This window comes from Natrix helvetica (assembly GCF_964273705.1).
Source record: "Natrix helvetica genome assembly, chromosome: 3".
In the NCBI taxonomy this organism is placed as follows: Eukaryota; Metazoa; Chordata; class Lepidosauria; order Squamata; family Natricidae; genus Natrix; species Natrix helvetica.
Window position 1 is genome coordinate 134,155,469 of NC_138549.1, and position 18,593 is coordinate 134,174,061.

Sequence of the window (18,593 nt, forward strand, 5' to 3'; positions counted from 1 at the left end):
CTTGGAGAATAATATCAAATTCCCCACTATAGTTCTGAAAATATGTATGCATATTTCAGGAAGTCCAGCATAGTTTGCTAAATCCACAGACTGCCATCTGGCAGTCACACATAAGGAAGCTTTTGTTCTTTCTTCTGACCATGTATAATTTCACCTCTCTTCCTCAACACTTTAATTTCATTTGTTTGTATTTTAATCGTATTTTCTTTCTTACATCATTTCACGGATGCTGCTTTGTGATGTTTCCACACATGAATGTGATAAAATAAAACGGATAAAAAGAATAAATAATCGCCTAATGTCTAAGAGTTATCAAGACTGACAATGGAAAAGGGTTTCATTCAGAATTTATACATCTAGGTCAGGGATGGCGAACCTTTTTCTTATGGAGTGCCAAAATTGCGCGTGCGTGCCCACACCAATTCAATCCTCCACACCCATCTGTGCATGTGTGTGTGACCCCCACTGTGCATATGCATGTGACTCCTCCCCTAGGCTCCGGAGGCTTTCCTGAAGCCTGGGGAGGGCAAAAACGGCACCCAACCAGCCCCCGGATGCCCTCCAAAAGCCAGAAACTTCTGAACTTCCAGTTGGCCCGTTGGGGCTGTTTTTGTCCCTTCCCAGCCTCTAGAGGCTTTCCTGAAGCCTGGGGAGGGAGAAAAATAGCCCCAACGGGCAAACCGGAAGTTCAGAAATGATCCGTTATTCGGCTTCCAGAGAGCCTCTATGGGGCCGGGGGAGGGCGTTTTCAGGAAGCCTCAGAGGCTGGGGAGGGTGAAAAACAGCCCCAACGGCTCAACTGAAAGTTTTGGAACAAACTTCCAGTTGGGCGGTTGGGACAGTTGTTTGTCCTCCCTAGGCTTCAGGAAAGCCTACCAGTTGGCAAGGTGGGGCCGTTTTTCAGCCTCCCCAGTCTTCGGAGGCTTTCCTGAAGCCTGGGTAGGGTGAAAACTGCCTCCCCTGTCCCTCCGGAAGGGCGAAAAACCATCTGGCTGACGCGTGCATGTGCGCCGGAGCTGACAGCTGGCATGCCAGCAAATATCACCATCAAGGATCTAGGTAAAGCATAAGAAGTGCAAGTTTCATCTCCACCATCATCATGTTCTCCTTGGCTGAACAATTAAAAGGTGCAACACCCCATAATACAAAGTAGGAGCAAAATAAAATTTTTGACAGTGATTAGCATTCTCTTTTGGTTTGACAACTATTAAGATATGCCACTTTAAATGAGCCAGCCTTAGAGCTTATTGTAATGTGACATTTATTCGCCTCCTCTTCACATGGAAAATAATCGGTTTTTCTTTTTATATTACGCACATCAGCATTTTGTTCAATGCAAACTGAGCTCATAAAACCAAACTCCTACATAAATTGCGTACAGGCTGTTTCTTGTTCTTCTCTGGAGACACAGAGAAAGAGCTTTGAGCTATGGCACATTCATAGCTAAGTCCCGATAGAGCTCATCATGAAGAAAGTGCTAAAAAAGAGGCAATCTTTTCCCTGTTGTAATGTGGCCAGAAAATCCCGGCTGTCTATTACACTACTTGCCCTTTTACCTCTAAAGCTTCATCTCTTTCAATAAATGAAGCATTGATTTAAAATATTTTGCATCAAGATCTGAATGTAGGATTGGAGGTGAATATAATGTTTCATTTAACTTACTTCTCTTGCCTTGGCAAGTTTATATGTCATTCAGGACGGGTGTGATTGATATATGCATATACAGATGTCTGCCCCAAGATGAAATCAATGCTGAACATAAAGCAAGCACAATATCCCCAAATTCTAGAGCTTTTATCCTATATAAAGAAATTACACATGTCCCTAGCCTTCATTAGTAGAGTAAGTAGATAAGTTGTGCTATAAGTATATAGCTTGTCTTCAGAAGTTCTAGGTGCTTCATCACTGGAGGTTTTTAAGAAAAGATTGGACTATCTGAAATAGGGCCGTGATGGCAAACCTATGGCACGCGTGCCACACGGAGCCATTTGTCAGGGCATGCGAGGCGCTGCCCTGTCAGCTAGCCAGCGCGCATGTGCACGCTGGCCAGCTGAGTTCACCTTTTTAAAAGCTATTTTTCGCCGGAAGTGACTTCCGTTTTGCTCGGAGGGTCGTTTTAAGCGTTCCGAAGGCTTCAGGGACCGTCCGGAGGCTTCCCTGAAGCCTTTGGAGCACTTAAAACCACCCTCCAAGCAAAACGGAAGTCACTTCCGGTTTGCTCGGAGGGTGGTTTTAAGCGCTCCGAAGGCTTCAGGGAAGCCTACGGACAGTCCCTGAAGCCTCCGGAGGGCCTCCGGGGGGGTCGGGGGAGGCTCTTTTCGCCCTCCCCAGGCTCCTATAAAGCCCCTGGAGCCTGGGAAGGGCAAAAAAAATGTAAAAATGGGGGGGTCACGCGTTGTGCGCGCATGCGTACTGGGGGGGGTCGCGCGTTGCATTATGGGTGCGGCATGCCCACACTCGACCCCCCTGTGCTCCCCCCACTTGTGGCACGCGAGCCAAAAAAGGTTCACCATCACTGGTATAGGGTCTCCTGATAGAGCAGGGGATTGGACTAGAAGACCTCCAAGATCCCTTCCAGCTCTATTATGATTGAGAGGCTGCCACAGGGAAGAGGTGGTCAACCTATTCTCCAAACAACCTGAAGGCAGGACAAAGAAGCAATGGGTGGAAATTCATTAAGGAAAAAAAGCAACATAGAACGAAGAAGAAATGTCCTGACAGAGAGAACAATTAATCACTGGAATGGCTTGCCTCCAAAGGATGTGGGTGCTCCAACCCTGGAGGGTTTTTTAGAAGAGATTGGGCAACTATTTGTCTGAAATGGTAGAGGGTTTCCTGCTAGAAACCAAACCTCCAAAGCTCTGGCTTTATGCCTAAATGTTAAAACAGACAGAAAGGAAATTGTGATAGGGCTGCATTCTGGAAAATTATACTATGATTAGCTAGATTACCCATGACCTGGTTGCTTAAAATTTAATAAATGCTTTTGAAATTGATCCAGTAGAAAAATCAAGGAACAAACCAAATAAATGCAGTTATGACTGGATAGTAAGAATACAGATAAATTTTCACCAGAATAATGAGAATGCAATGATTCAAGGTTGCACTCTCAGTTTTAATCTAGCTTCCCACCCCCCTCCCAGCAGTTCATGGTCCACATAATATTTGGCAACAGCTGCTAACATTTTAGTAAGTACAAGTTTTCTTATCACTGCATCTCCAGGCTTTCTGTCTAGCCTTGTCTGTCTAGCCCTTTCTCGTCCTATAAAGAGAGTTGGAAATTTAGTTAAAGGTTGCATTTGCTACCCTTAAGTACTGCAGTGTGTCAGTGCTTAAATGAAAACACAATGATGTGAATCCAACCTGCGCACTTTGAACAATGCCAGACGACTAAACTTCTGAGCCAAGGCTATAGGGTTGGGTGTGATATTGGCAGATAGCTACACTGCAGGATGAAGTTTTCCTACTATCAATCATACAAAATAGACATAAGCTCAGACAAAACCTGATCTAGTGTCTACAGGTCCTGTCAGAATTTATATGAAATCTTTATTTCATATCAAAGATTTATGAGTAGTTTAAAAGATGCAAGCTCAGTTCCATTTTGAAAAACGCCACTTAATTTCATTGGATCATAGAGATCAAAAGTTCTTGAAAAATAAGCTTTGAAAGCACACTGATAATATGGATAGTATTAAAAGTAAGCAAACATACAATCCACTGACAATGTATGCCAAAATGGCAAAACTCTTACTGATAGCTATGATTCATGGACGTAAATTGTTTTCACATAGAACTGCAGGAGAAAATTGGCAAATAAAGAAACATGCTTAACCTTATATAGAACACAAGGCTAGTCCTGCTAGATCAGTCAAAGGAACATTTCAATGTTTTTCAAATTTGACAAATGAAAAACATGTGGATTACAATGCCCAGAATTCCCTAGTTTGCATTCCCCAATTACAATCTACACTGGTTGGAAAACACACATCTGTAAATATCACACCTACATATTATTCAGTCATTTAAACCATGAAACTGTTAAGTGCTTCAATTTCCTCATTGGCCTTTATCTTCATCAAGGGGAAGCTAACATGGTTTTAATTCAAACCAAGATGTATAATTGATGGCACAACCACTGGCCTTTATTTTTAACTATATTATCCAAGAGAATGGATTTTATCTTTTCCCATCCACTTTGCTGTTCATCAAATCTGACATACCGGGAACAGTCAGCTGCATCAAAGCAAGGAAAGGTGACCTATTTTGTTCTGTTTTTATTAGGAACAGAGTAAGCGTACTGTAAACATGACCGCAATTCTTGAATGTTCTCTCCAGTTAAATCCAGGAGAACGTATTACTCAGTGAAAAATGCATTTGCTCAGGATGCAGCATTAAAAGGTGAAAGCTCTGATGGTTAGTGGAGAAACACTGGAGGTGGGGGAAAGGATAACATTTTAAAACACCGGGAAAATATGGACGTTCTTGTGCAGTTTGTTAGGATCAGAGATCGAGTTTTACAGCAGCATTTTAACATTTGATTGAGGACTGATACCGTGTTTTCCTGAAAATAAGACAGGGTCTTATTTTCTTTTGACCCTCGAAATAAGCACTGGGCTTTATTTTCGGGGAGGTCTTATTATTTTTGAGGTGCAGGAGGTGGCAAGCGTGGTCACCTCATGGCTGCTGCTGTGTTGCATTATTTTTGGGGAGGGTTTATTTTCAGGGGAGGGCTTATTTTAGCTCATGCACTCAAAAGCCCAATTGGGCTTATTATCCGGGGAGCGCTTATTTTCAGGGAAACAGGGTAATATGGATATAATTGTGCAGAAGGAAATTCCATTTAAAATATTAGGCAAGAGAAAAGAGTTTTTTTTCTGACAAATTTACACAGAAGAAAATTCCATTCAGATCGGATAGATTAGAAGGGAAGATTTGTACTTTTCAACAATAGAAATTCAGACTGAACTCTACAGAAAGCAAGATTTTTGGGAAAAAATTAAAGTGGACGAAATACAAATGGAAGTGACAATTTACATTGTGTTACGATCCTAAAGAGAATTTTTATCAAATGATGTATCAATACCAGAGAAATGATCTATAATGTATGAAGGCACTCTCCCTCAGTGGGCTAGAGGGGACGTCGGAGGCGAGTCTTGAGGGACCATTCTGGGAGGAGTTTGACTCTGTTGCCTCCGATGATATGGACAGATTGCGTGGGAGACTGCGAGCCACCACATGTTTATTGGATCCGTGTCCCTCCTGGCTTGTACTGGCATCCTGGGAGGTCACACGAGGCTGGCTCTTGGGGCTAGTGAACGCTTCATTGAGTGAGGGGTCCTTCCCGGCCGCCTTGAAAGAGGCGGTTGTGAGGCCCTTACTCAAGAAGCCTTCTCTGGACCCAACTGAGCTAGCTAACTACCATCCCGTCTCCAACCTTCCCTTTTTAGCGAAGGTTGTAGAGAGTGTGGTGGCACAACAGTTCCCACGTCACCTGGAGGAAATTATCTAGACCCGCGCCAGTCCGGCTTCCGGCCTGGTCACAGCACAGAGACGGCCTTGGTCGCGTTGGTGGATGATCTCTGGAGGGCCAGGGATAGGGGTTGTTCCTCTATCCTGGTCCTATTAGACCTCTCATCGGCTTTTGATACCATTGACCATGGTATCCTACTGCGCCGGCTGGAGGGGCTGGGGGTGAGGGGCACCGTTTTGCGGTGGTTCTGCTCCTACCTCTCCGACCGGACGCAACATGTGTTGGCAGGGGAGCAGAGGTCGACCCTGAGGCCGCTCACTTGTGGGGTGCCGCAGAGGTCGGTCCTCTCGCCTCTCCTGTTCAACACATACATGAAGCCGCTGGGTGAGATCATTCGTGGTTTTGGGGTTGGATACCATCTATACGCTGACGACACGCAGCTGTACATCTCAACCCCGAACCACCCCAACGAGGCCGTCGAAATGATGTCCCGGTGCTTGGAAGCCGTACGGGTCTGGATGGGAGGCAACAGACTCAAGCTCAACCCCTCCAAGACAGATTGGCTGTGGCTACCGGCGCCCCGGTTCAACCAGTGGACTCCATCGCTGGCCATTGGGGGCGAGCAACTGGCCCCCGTGGAGCGGGCGTGCAATTTGGGTGTCCTCCTAGATGCCCGGCTGTTGATGGATGACCATGTGGCAGCCGTGGCGAGGGGGGCGTTCCACCAGGTTCGCCTGGTGCGCCAATTGCGCCCCCTATTGGACCGGGACGCCCTTCGCACAGTCACTCATGCGCTGGTGACGTCCCGTCTGGACTACTGCAACGCTCTCTACATGGGGCTCCCCTTGAGATGCACCCGGAGACTACAGCTGGTCCAGAACGCGGCCGCGCGGGCAATTATAGGGAGTACTAGATACTCCCATGTAACACCTCTCCTGCACGAGCTGCACTGGCTCCCTGTGGTCTACCGGGTGCATTTCAAGGTGTTGATTACCATCTTTAAAGTGCTCCATGGCACAGGACCTAGTTACCTGCGGGATCGCATCCTACCCCATTCATCCCTGCGACCAATTCGCTCTCACAGAGAGGGACTCCTCCGGGTGCCGTCCACTAAGCAATGCCAGCGGGCGGCGCCCAGGAGTAGGGCCTTCTCTGTGATGGGCCCAGCCCTCTGGAATGACCTCCCCCCCGATATTAGGACCACCACCAATCTCCGCTCCTTCCGCAAGAAACTCAAGACCCACCTGTTCCAACTAGCCGGCCTGGCTCAATTATAGTTTTATCTTCTAATCCTCCTGGCAGTTATTTTAAATTTTAGGGTAGTTTTTAATGTTTTTAATGTTATTTTAATTTTATTATCACTGTGTAGATTTTATGAATTGATTTTGTGGGTTTTTATGCCTCCTCCATGCAACATGTAACATGTAATATATTTATGATTGTACACCGCCCCGAGTCCCTTTGGGGAGAGGGAGCGGTTTTATAAATTCAATAATAATAATAATAGTAATAGTAATAGTAATAGTAGTAATAATAATAATAATAATAATAATAATAATAATAATAATAATAATAATAAAAAATAATATTTATTTCTTAGCCGCACCCTCTCCCGAAGGACTCGGGGCGGCATACAACAAAACATAGGAAATAAATATATCGACATACATATAACAAAACATATACCAAGACATATACACGACATATACAAGGAGGAGGTGAAGTGATAGATAAAAACAAGTAAAAACACAATGTTTAAAAACCCCTAAATAAATTGAATGCAATTAAAATACCCCAAATAAAAAACCCGTCAGGAGCGATATAGTTGGATCAAAGTTGAGCCAGGCCAGCAACTTGAAAAAGGTGGGTCTTGATAAAATCAAATCAAATCAAAATCAAATGTACAGTATATTAGAAATGTTAACAACATGCAGGGACATTTTATCATGCTTGCTGGACATGTAAAAAAGCTAAAAAAAGGATTGCAATACATATATTGGTACAGAGGATTTTCAAGATTAATATCCAATTGGAACCAGAACTTTTCCTTTTAGACTAATGGATAAACAGGTAGAAAAAAAGTTATGGAAGTTATGGAACTTTATATATATAAATATATAAAGAATCTTACATAACTTTTTTCTACCTGTTTATCCATTAGTTTTAAAAGGAAAAGTTCTGGCTTCAATTGGATATTAACGTTGAAAATCCTCTGCATCAATGTATGTATTGCAATCCTTTTTTAACCTTTTTTTTTACATGTCCAGCAATCATGATTGTGATTATGTGTGCTTATGCAGCAAGATTATTACATGCACAATGGTGGAAAGATTCAACATTACCCAATACAAAGGACTGTTGATTAAACTGAGAGATCCTGCTGAAATAGATAAACTATTTTTTTATTCTAGAAAAAAAAAAGAACATTTATTGGTGACTGGAAACCTCATATGGTACTTTTTGTGCAAAAATAAAAAATGAACTTGCAATTTTTGATGATTAGACTGTATAGATTATAGCAAGAAGCATATTATGATGTAACTTTAATGAGATAGATTAAAATAGGATTGTACTTAAAACTACTGTAAAGAATAATGGAAACCACTTTTTCGTATCTTCTTTCTTTTCTAATTTTTAAAAACTTGTTCTTCCCTTGAACTTTTTCCCTTTCTTTTCCCTTCCTTACTTTATATTAGCTTGGATCAGGTTTTATCTTCTTTTTTAAAAAAAGTTCAATAAAAGCACGTTAAAACATTGGCAAAATATTTGTATCCTTGTTTGGTAAATAGCAAGAGGAGGCAATTCTGCTTGTCAGTTGATAAACTGTCAGCTTTCTATTTAGAAAAGCACAATTCTACCCATCACCATCCCTGCAGAAGAACTTTGGAAGGTATGATGGCAATGCACTGTGGCAGAGGAGATATTAAATAACAATGTGTATGCTTTCAGAATAAATGCAATCTCAGACTGACAAGTAAAAAGCAGGCAAGACCTCCTCTCACTTCATCTCATTGTTTCATACTGCAATGCACAGAGATGGCTTGATTCTCTTCATATACATCTATGGAATTATAGTTCCGCTTTCTGACACTTTGAATCAGTCAATATCACCAACCATGCCGCCTCTGCTATAGCGGATCTTCTACCACAATAAAAATGTGCTCACAGAAAATTCCAGATAGGTAACAGTAAATGAGTTATTAATAAATTAATAAAAAACAATAAAAATATTTATAGCTCAGGATTGAAATAAGGGGTCCTTGGTGCTCTCTGGGGTTGTTTGTTTTCTTGCAGACGTTTCATTACCCTAACTAAGTAACATCATTAGTGCTAGTGATAGATACTGTATTTTTCGGAGTATAAGACACATCTTTTCCCCTTGCGCAATTGGCTGGTCGCGTTATAACTAGTTATGGAACGCGGGCATATGGGCCAAACGAGCCACTGTACCGGTACGGTGGCCGCTACTCCTGGCTACTAGCGGTACGGCGGTACCGGGCCATACTTCCCAGAACACACCACTGCTCCGCAGGCTAAAAACGGGCGCGTTTTTTGGCAAAAAAGGGCCATGTGAACCACTGCAGAGTGCTTCTGAGGCCTGGGAGGCTTAAAACACGATGCATGGAGGCAAAAAATTATTTTTTTCTCCTGTAAATTTAGGTGCATCTTATAGTTCAAAAAATACAGTAGATAACAACATAATTCTCATGGAAAAGCTAAAGCACCACAGATGATGAACACACTTGTATCATATCTTTTACTGCTTTAGTCTGTATCCGTATCTCACTCACCATGCAATTCTTGATAAGGACTTTCTTCCATTGCCCTGATAAGTTGGCATTGAGTTCCCTTTCCCTCAGTGTTGATTCAAGGGTATTTGGCATCCCAGGCCACATTGGCTATTGGTGTCATTTCCCACCAATGCCAGAGATTTGCATTTTTAGATTAATTTAGATGGAGGGATGGACTTGCCTTTCCCTAAGCTTTGGCACCTAGGGTCAATGCCTACTCTAAAGCTAGTTCTGCTTACTCTGCCTGATCAGTTTATTTGGCTCCAAAGAGGAAGAAGGCATGAAGACAAAAGTCCTTTGTATCTTGTTTAATACCCAATATTACTTGGGTATTAAGCAAGCTTGTCTCTTATGTGCTTGGTGAGCTTCATCAAACACTTTACGAGTCACAGACCAGATGACCTGGAGTTGCTCAATCCACTCTGTCAGGGAAGTCTTTTGCTGTTTTTCTTGGGGCAATTCCAGGATAGGCACAAAGTCCTGACAGAGACCACTTTGAAGGGGGGGAAACCTATACTGTTATGTATGGAGTTATTATACGCAACCTCTGCAAAAGGCAGTAAGTCGGCCCAATTATCTTGCTGATAATTTACGTAGCACATATTGCAGGATGCCAATAATAATGAATAAGACAATGGAGCAAGAGTCTCACTATCCAATAGGTTAGATTAGGTAAACTAGTGTGTCATTGATCATTATCATTGCTGAAGGGAGAGAAAGGGCCTGGTTTCCTGAAGATGGAACAGAGGAGTTGCTTCACCTGATTAACTTATATATGCCTGGATATGTGAAGGGAATCTTCCCATCTTTTCTATTGCCAGATGAACTCAGTGCCCTAATAAGGTATATGAGTTCTTCTTAGCTGAATTCTTCCTGCATTTATAATCTAGTATCGGGAAGGATGATATATCAAATTCTTGTCTGCTGATGAGACTAAATGATTAGGCTTCTGTGGTGCCTGCAGGGCAAATTTCTCTTCAGAAAATAAGGAGAGGCTTGTTAGGTCAAGCCAACACTTCTTTTAGCCCAACATTTTTGGATTAAATGTAATAGCTCTTTTCCTCAACAGAGAGTGTTATAAGTATGCTACTTGTAATTCTTTAGGTAATTAGCAATCACCAAGGCTCATAGACCTTAGTAACCCAGTGCTCTATAAAACTGTTCTTTCCCAAATGCCTCAACTGGCGTACATCTCTACTTCCGATGGAGTGAATTCCAGTTTGTTCAATGTGTAAAGAAGTGCTACTTTGGTTCCAAATCTTCCTGGATTTAGTTCAGCAGAAGGTCCCAGTGATACAACATTGTAGGAATAGCCTCTATCTATATTTCCATTAAACTATTCTCTGCTATCAGATCATGGTTTTGCTATCTGTTCGCAACGCATGCGCTGTTCAATGTAAATTGTTCTTCACGCATTGGCAGAACAATTTACAGTGAACTGCACATGCGCAGTCACTAAAAACCAAAATGGCAGCGGCCCAGCAGCGGTGATGGAACTGGTTCAGAGGCGTAGCAGGCCTGGGTTGCTGCCGGTTCTGCGACCCAGGTCTGAATTCCACTATTGATTCAGCCAAACCAGGAGCAACCCATCTCTGGTGAATAGGGTCATAATCCTTTCTGAATGTTTGTGTGTGTGTGTTTGTACTTCCCAAACATGTGGAGTGAAGCAATACTGGATGATGCTTACGGTATGAGGAGCACACCCAATTTGGATACCTCCAGGCTCCCCTATTTGGCATTCTGAGGACATCTTGTCCAAGGAACCATGTAGGCATAGGATGCCTTCTTATTTTTCTTGGTGCAAACTGTTTATAAAATGGTAGTTGTGAGATGTCTACAAAGAATAAAATCATGCCAGGAGAATGCCTGGGAAATAGTGACAGTTAACAGCAAATTACGGCTGGCCACACTGCTGAAAGAAAATGGGATGAAGATATAATGGTCATGTTTTGTATATATAAATATGTGGAAGGCCAATAATTGAAGAACTATCTTGATATAAGTCATTACCTGTCTCTGCATGAGAGTCATAGAACAGTTGCCAGTAGACCTATAGTGACTAATGGCTGTAAAGACGTTTCTACTAAACACAACTGAGGGGCAACTTTACATCATTCTTCTACTCCTTCAGTCTGCATTTCACCCTTCCTTTCCTGGGTTAGCCCACACACATAAAAGTAAGGAACATCCTGCTAGTATTTGGTAACTCCAGCCCTTAAATGAGCTTATGGTTGCCCTGTGAATACTGGAACCTTTTACATTATAGGATTTAAAACCACATTTTGCCACCTTGAACTATTTGTAAAATAATAAAGACAGGATACAAACAAAGAAATAAATAAATAAACATTATAGTTGGGCTTTTGCACTTCTCCTAAGTAGCATCATGTTTTTGTTTTGCACTGGCTATTTCAATTATGCTTCATCTATTTGGTTCCTTTTGGAAATTGACAACAGCCCATTATTGCAATTCCCATTCTGTGTTAGACATACTGTATTTTTTGGCGTATAAGATGCACCAGAGTATAAGATGCGCCAAGGTTTTGAAGAGGCAATTTTTTTTAAAAAAGTAGATAGTTAGATAGAGAGGGCGGAGAGAGAAATACAGTAGGTAGGTAGGTCGAGAGAGAGAGTAGGTAGGTAGGTAGATGTTTCCAGGTGTATTTATCCATGTGCTGGAGAAGGAAATCACTGACAATTTGCAGCACCTAAGACTTTGTTTCTGCTGGCACAGCACTTGATCAATGTAATTCTCATCAACCAGTTAAAGAGCTTTCCAAAAAGAAAAAAAAAGTTTTGGCACTCTGCAAACTTCCCCAAAACAGCCCGTTTTTCGTGAAAATGGGCCCGTTTTTTTTTTAAAGGCATGAATAGTCTTGGGGGCGCTTGCAAAGTGCTCCTAGGGGCTGGGGGGGCAGAAATGGCCCATTTTTTGCTCATTTCTGCCCTCCTCAGCCCCCAGGAACTCTCTGAAAGCCTCCATAAGAGTATGCAAGGCCATTTTGGTGAAGGGGGTGGGGCTTCGGGAAGCAAAAAAATGCTGTATTCGATGTATAAGACGCACCCAGATTTTCAGCCTCTTTTTTGAGGAAAAAAGGTGCGTCTTATACTCCGAAAAATACGATACATCAGAATGGGTAGGTGAATGGGCCTGTAATTGATTTGCACCCTTGCACAAAAGCATCTATGGGCGGTGAATGAGAGAAACACACTTGTAGAATCGCTGCTGGGAAAGAAATGATTTTTATAGTGTGCAATACGATTAAATCTGCAGCAGATTATAGTCTTAAAGCACTAAAATCCATTTTGAATTCTAGTTTCATCTAGCTCTGCTTGGAGTTTGTTCTGTGATGATAGTAATCTTTTGGAAGGAAAGCAGCCTTTTGAATTGTAAAGCTCTTCCTCTCATCATGACTTCTACGTGACCTTTTCTTTTTTTTAAAAAAAACCCTAAAACCTGCAGTTCTATTATTTATTCATTTGAGACATACACTTCCCATGCCTCTTCTTGTTCATCATCCTCTTCTTTTTGGACTTGCAAATACTTTATTTAACAGCATCCTGAATCTTCATTACTAATCCATTAGTACAAAAACTAGGACACCAGAAGGAAGCATCTGCTGATGGGCAAGCTTAAGCCTGTCACAGCAAGCAAGGCTTCTGTCTGAGCAGCAGCAGGGAGAAAGGGTAGATCTTCAACAGGCAGAACAAAATACCATATTTGCTTCCCAAAGGAGCTCTTGTTTCCACTGCAATGGTAGCAACAACTGGAGCTCACACAATGCAGTTGAGTAACATCAATATACTATCTGAACTAGAAAGATGATTGGGAGCTACCCAGACTTGGTTATAAGATGGGCATCTACATAAATGTTATAAACAAACAAACAAACAAAGGTGCCATACTTCGCTGATATACAGGTATCAATTTAGGTACACTATATATCGATCAATATATTAATCAATCTGTATACAGATATCGATCAGTATAGTGCCCTTCCCCTAACTGGTGTTCTCCATGGAGACTAATCTTCAACCCCACTTATTCCCAATTAAGCTGCCTGACAGGTTATGGAGTTGATGTTGAAGACATCAGTAAAGTATCAGGCAAGGTCTTTTTAGATGATAATAATGTAGTGGTGATCTACCTCATAAGGTTATGGTGAAAGGGCTAAGAAAGAGACTGTAAAACAGCATCCACATCAGAAGTGTTATAGAAACACTGCTATGATTGTACTTCAGATGAAGACGTAAAACAATTTGCAAAGCAAGTAGGCAAGCCCTTAAGAGAAGAGTCTGGGTGGAGAAAAAAGCTGACTTGCTTCCCTCCAGAAGGGTGAATCTGCCTAAAAATGTATGGATAAAACAGGCAAGGACACGTCATGTAAGATGTTAAAAACTGATTGTGGAGAAGCTAAAATGCATTGCAGGGGACAGTGATGCATTTCAAGCAAACCTCTTTGCAAATAACTCATCATGTATGCATCTTCCTTTTGTGGAAATCTGCTGGCATTCCAGAATCCTCTAATTATAACGTATAGCTGAATTAATTCAACGCAGTTGAATTAATTCAATACAGATCTACAAAACTATTTTCAAGCCTGTTAAGGAGGACTTCAGTTATGAAATGGAAATGCAGCCCACTGCACATTTATAAAATATGATAATAATAATAATAAAACCAACTCAAGATTGTTGGGGTGTGGGCTAATTAAATTTATCTTTTTCAAAAGTGCAACTGTGTAGAAGCACTTTCTAAATATGTTGCAGGATACCAATCAAGTGGTATTTTGTTTCTTCCAGGATAGGCACTTAAGCAGACCTAGGCATTTCCTTGGCATTAAAAATGACACAATGGAAACTTATGCAACAAAAAAAGAAACTTACCAGAGGCAGTTAATAATAAGGAAAATATCAACTGTAAGATCAGAATTATCTACAGAGGATTTGAAGGAACCATAATTATATAAAATACCTTTCCCCCCAAAATATCTGCAAAATACAAGTAACATATCTGTGCTTTGGAAAGCAAAATGCAATACTTGAAGCAGGGTCATTTGATGCAAAGAAAATTGAAAGATGTTTTGAAAACCTTCATAATGTATCCATATCAGGAAGAAAGAAATGAGGTAAGATTATTTAGAGTGTGCTGATTCAATGTTTTTGTTTTGCTCCAAGTAGAATTGCTTGTTAAACATAAAATAATATGTCAAAGGACTTAGCAACAGGATGCATTATGATGTCCATTAATCATTCTAGTTTGATACTTTCCAGTTTACAACTGATTGCTATCTGAATGGATTACCAAATTTGCTAGTCTCGGACAGTTATACTAGCAGAACAAGACAAGAATAGGCAAAGGGCGGGGATGGTGATACATTCTGAGCAAGAAAGTTTAGGATTCTGACTTCAATCACTTGTGCATTGCTACTCCCCTCCCTCAATACGGTTCACCAAATATCTATCCGAGGCAACTAGGTTTAGTTTTCATGTCACCGGAAAATTTCAAGAGTTTTTAAAAAATAATTAATGGGTTGACGATGCATCCTTCCTTGCATATACCTGACACAAACGCCAGTGGAAGATGTTTCTAACAAAGCTTGGGAAATATGCACTTTAATGAAAGGGGTGTGTATAACTTGGGGCGGGAGCGGATATAGCATCAGCCAACTACGATCGATGGATCAATATAACAGTAATGAGATCAGCGCTTTTATCGCCACAGTATTGGCGTGACTATTGCTAATGATCTCTTGCCAGGGAAATGCCTAGAAAGTTGCAAAAAGAGGGCGACGCGCGTTGCGTTTGCAAGGTTTAATCACAATCCCCTTCCCTTCTTTCCCCACTCATGCCTTACCAACTCTTGTTTCAGGCGGCGCAGGTAATGATCCATGTTCTTCATTTCCATCCTTCCATCCGAGTCCAGCTTTTGCCGAGGGCTTCAGGCGCACCACAAACGCCGCGCCCAGCTCTCTTGCCTCAGCCGCGGCGCTTCTTTTCCCGCCCCGCCGCCTTAATCCAACGGCCCCTTTAAACGCCCATCTGCCGCTTCGCCGCTGGGGAAGCGCTCTCCCGCAGAAGATCGCCAAAACTTTTATTTTTCCGCGAGGAAACCGCGACCGACGTAAACCAGAAGCCAACTCGCTTTCTTTGAAAGTTAAAATACGCACGGAGAAATGTCAGCGCTCGGAATGGCAAAGCTCGGGATTGGCCAAGCTCTCGCCCGCCAACCCTCTGCAGGCACAGGAGCTGCAGACGGGCGTGCGCCGTTACTCTCCGGCGCTGTTCCTTAGCCCAAAACCCGCTTTGGCTTTTAATTGCAAGAGTCGTGAGGAGAAGCCCCGTGGCTTGGCAAAGCGCCAGCACCAGGCTGGAGAACCTAGGAGCGAAGCGACGGGAAGAGTAGCTCCGGCGGCGCTAGATGGCGACTCCCGCTGCTCCCGCACGTGGTAGAGGCTTGGCAACCAAATCAAAAGAGGCGTTGCTTGCTTTGTTGCACCGGCAAGGGCAGACTACCCGCCCCAAAGGGCGGATGCGGCGATCCTAGTCCGCTGACCCTCATCTTTCATTGGCAGTCCTGACGTTATACGACTCGCGTGGAACCGGGAGGTTGCTTCCCATTACAGGAACTGGGCATGGCTAGTTTAGTGAAGAGAAGGACTGGGGGAGACATGATAGCAGCATTCCAATATTTCAGGGGTTGCCACAGAGAGGGGGTGGGTGGTGGGTCAACCTGTTTTCCAAAGCACCTGAAGGCCAGACAAGGAATAATGGATGGAAACTGATCAAGGAGAGATTCGACCTGGAAATAAGGAGAAATTTTCTGACAGTGAGAGCAATCAACCAATGGAACAGTTTGCCTTCAGAAGTTGCCTGAGCTTTATCACTTTTAAGAAGAGACTGGACTGCCATCTGTCAGAAATGGTGAAGGGTCTCCTTGGGCAGGAGGTTTGACTAGTTGACCTTCCAACACTGTTAATCTGTTAAACTGGCAGCACCTTCTTTATCTCAGGGCAATTTTAGTTCCCAGACTTTAGGACGTTGTAATGGAGGTAGATCACAGTGAAGCCTTTAACTGGTTTTCTCCCACTCTCCTTCCATGCCAGTCTATACAACTGCTTTATCAGATATCATTTGATATCGTGTGTGGATTTTTTTTAAGTACACTGAACAAGTGGTCTTTGGGCATTGTAACAACAGGAATAAAAACGAGTTTACTTCTGCTGGTGTGTTAGAGATATTTACTTGGATTTTGTATGTACATATATATCCTCATCATCATCAAAAAAAATATCGGTATCAGTGTCCAGCCACCTGACTATAAGATAGCTTTAAAGAAAAAAAAATATGCCCAAATGTGAAGAGCAGCATGGACCCAGGATGTTCTTTCCTGCCATACTAAGCAGGTGTTGATTGTCATTCCTGGATAATTATTTGGATTTCTTTTTGGTTAATGGGCTTAGAGGCTCAAATCTTGAGGATTACAAACAGTCCACTTCAAGTGGCAGCTTGTATGTGATTCAGTTTCCAGGATCAGGCCCATCCTCATAACTACTCTACACTGCCCAGCTGACATCCAGGACATCCCTTAGCATGTATAGACACTCCAATGCAGGATCATTTCTCACACCAAGGATTGTAAAGCTCGCAGTTACTTTTTTTTTTAATCCAGTGATTTAGACACATAGAATCAAATATAGGTTTATAGTTCTCATTCTGGATTAAAAGCTAATATTTGATCCCTCACAATACTTACGCAACTGAAAGTTTAACTGGCCAGATTAAATTTGAGTTCTAGAAAAACTGAAGTGAGATGTCCATCATGCACAATTCCTCATTCTACTTGATGTCTCCAAAGAACTGCCATACATCTGAATAATATACTGTACATTTGAAAACAACAACAAAACATGGTCAGTCCTACCTTGGGACTTTTATTGTGGTACTTGTCCACTGGAGTGCCATTACCTCATCTCTGGGAATTGATGTTTTGTTGCAAGAGCTTGTCTTTTCTTATCTTGTAGCATTTTTCAATCATTATTGGACTGGGTCTCTCTCCTCACTGTCACTCCTGCCCTCATGATCTCCTATCTGGATTACTGCAATGTGCTCTACATGGGGCTGCCCTTGAAGAACATTTGGAAGCTTCAACTGGTGCAGAATGCAACTGCACAGTAGTAAATGATGTTTGGTTATTCATCACATTTCACACCTTGGAGGCTGCACTGGTTGTTGAATTTCTGTGTGCAACTCAAAGTGCTGGTTGTCACCTTTAAAGCTCTTTGCAGTTTGGGACTGGGTTACCTGAAAGACTGTCCTCTCCCAGTTCTTTCAACCCATCCAATCCAGTCTGGAAGGATGGGTAATAAATCTTCATCCTTACAATATTAATTAATTAGCAGTATCTTGTAGGATCCAATATGGGTCAGTTACTGAGACCAGAGGTTTTTTGTTCTGAGTTTTTATACTCGTGCTAGAGCCCATCTTCGAGGAGTGTGCTGTTTTGTGTGTGGTATTTATTTGGTGCCTGTTCTTTGTGGCTTTTTAGACGTTGATTGGAGTGAGTTGATGGCTGGCTATTAAGCTCATTGGCTGTCATTTGCTTATGCTGCCCAGGCTTGCTTTCTAAGTACTTGATAAGCTGTTGGAAAATCAGCACTCTTGTTGACTGACGAGGGGCCCGTTTCCCAGACTTCAATCACTTCCCTGGATGTTTTTGTGCCCACTTGTCCAACAACCTTAGTAGCTGCAAAATTAAATGTATTCCCTTGTTCATTGCAGTGTGAGCCTATCAATGAGTTTGGTCTCCTTATCTGACCACTCATTTGTTGTCTTGCAATCTGGGGGTCCCCGTCTGTCCTACATAGTCACAGGGGCAATCCATGCAGGGGATTCGTTAGATTATATTGGAAGTATCCCCCCCCCAGCAATCTTTTCAATGAATAATTTGTCCTCATATGGTAGCCTCTAGGCCAGGGGTGTCCAAACTTGGGAACTTTAAGACTTGTGGACTTCAACTCCCAGAATTCCCCAGCCAGCCATGCTGGCTGGGGAATACTGGGAGTTGAAGTCCACAAGTCTTAAAGTTCTCAAGTTTGGACACCCCTGCTCTAGGCGGTGTGCAATGCCCACTTGCAGATGTTGGAAGCTATCTCGGAAGGAGTATCTTCTTCAGATACTCTTCAGCAGAGGGTTTCTAGTAGGCAGAGGGAATCTTATGTAGATAGTCAGCCTGCTGTTGTTGTTAGCAAAGAAATGCCTCAGGAACAGCCACTTTATCAGGCTGTGGTAAAAGGAGAAAAATCTAGCCAGTTCTGTCAGGCTCCTCC

General features: G+C 42.4%; 1 protein-coding gene across 1 annotated transcript in view; it reads right to left on the minus strand.

Moving 5' to 3' along the window:
* Positions 1 to 15,690, minus strand: part of INKA2 (inka box actin regulator 2) — a 41,468-nt gene extending 25,778 nt beyond the window's left edge. The window contains exon 1 of the mRNA XM_081946688.1: positions 15,122 to 15,690. Coding sequence (XP_081802814.1) covers positions 15,122 to 15,172 — 51 coding nt within the window. The 5' untranslated portion in view covers positions 15,173 to 15,690. The remainder of the gene's footprint in view (positions 1 to 15,121) is intronic.
* Positions 15,691 to 18,593: the final 2,903 nt, after the last annotated feature.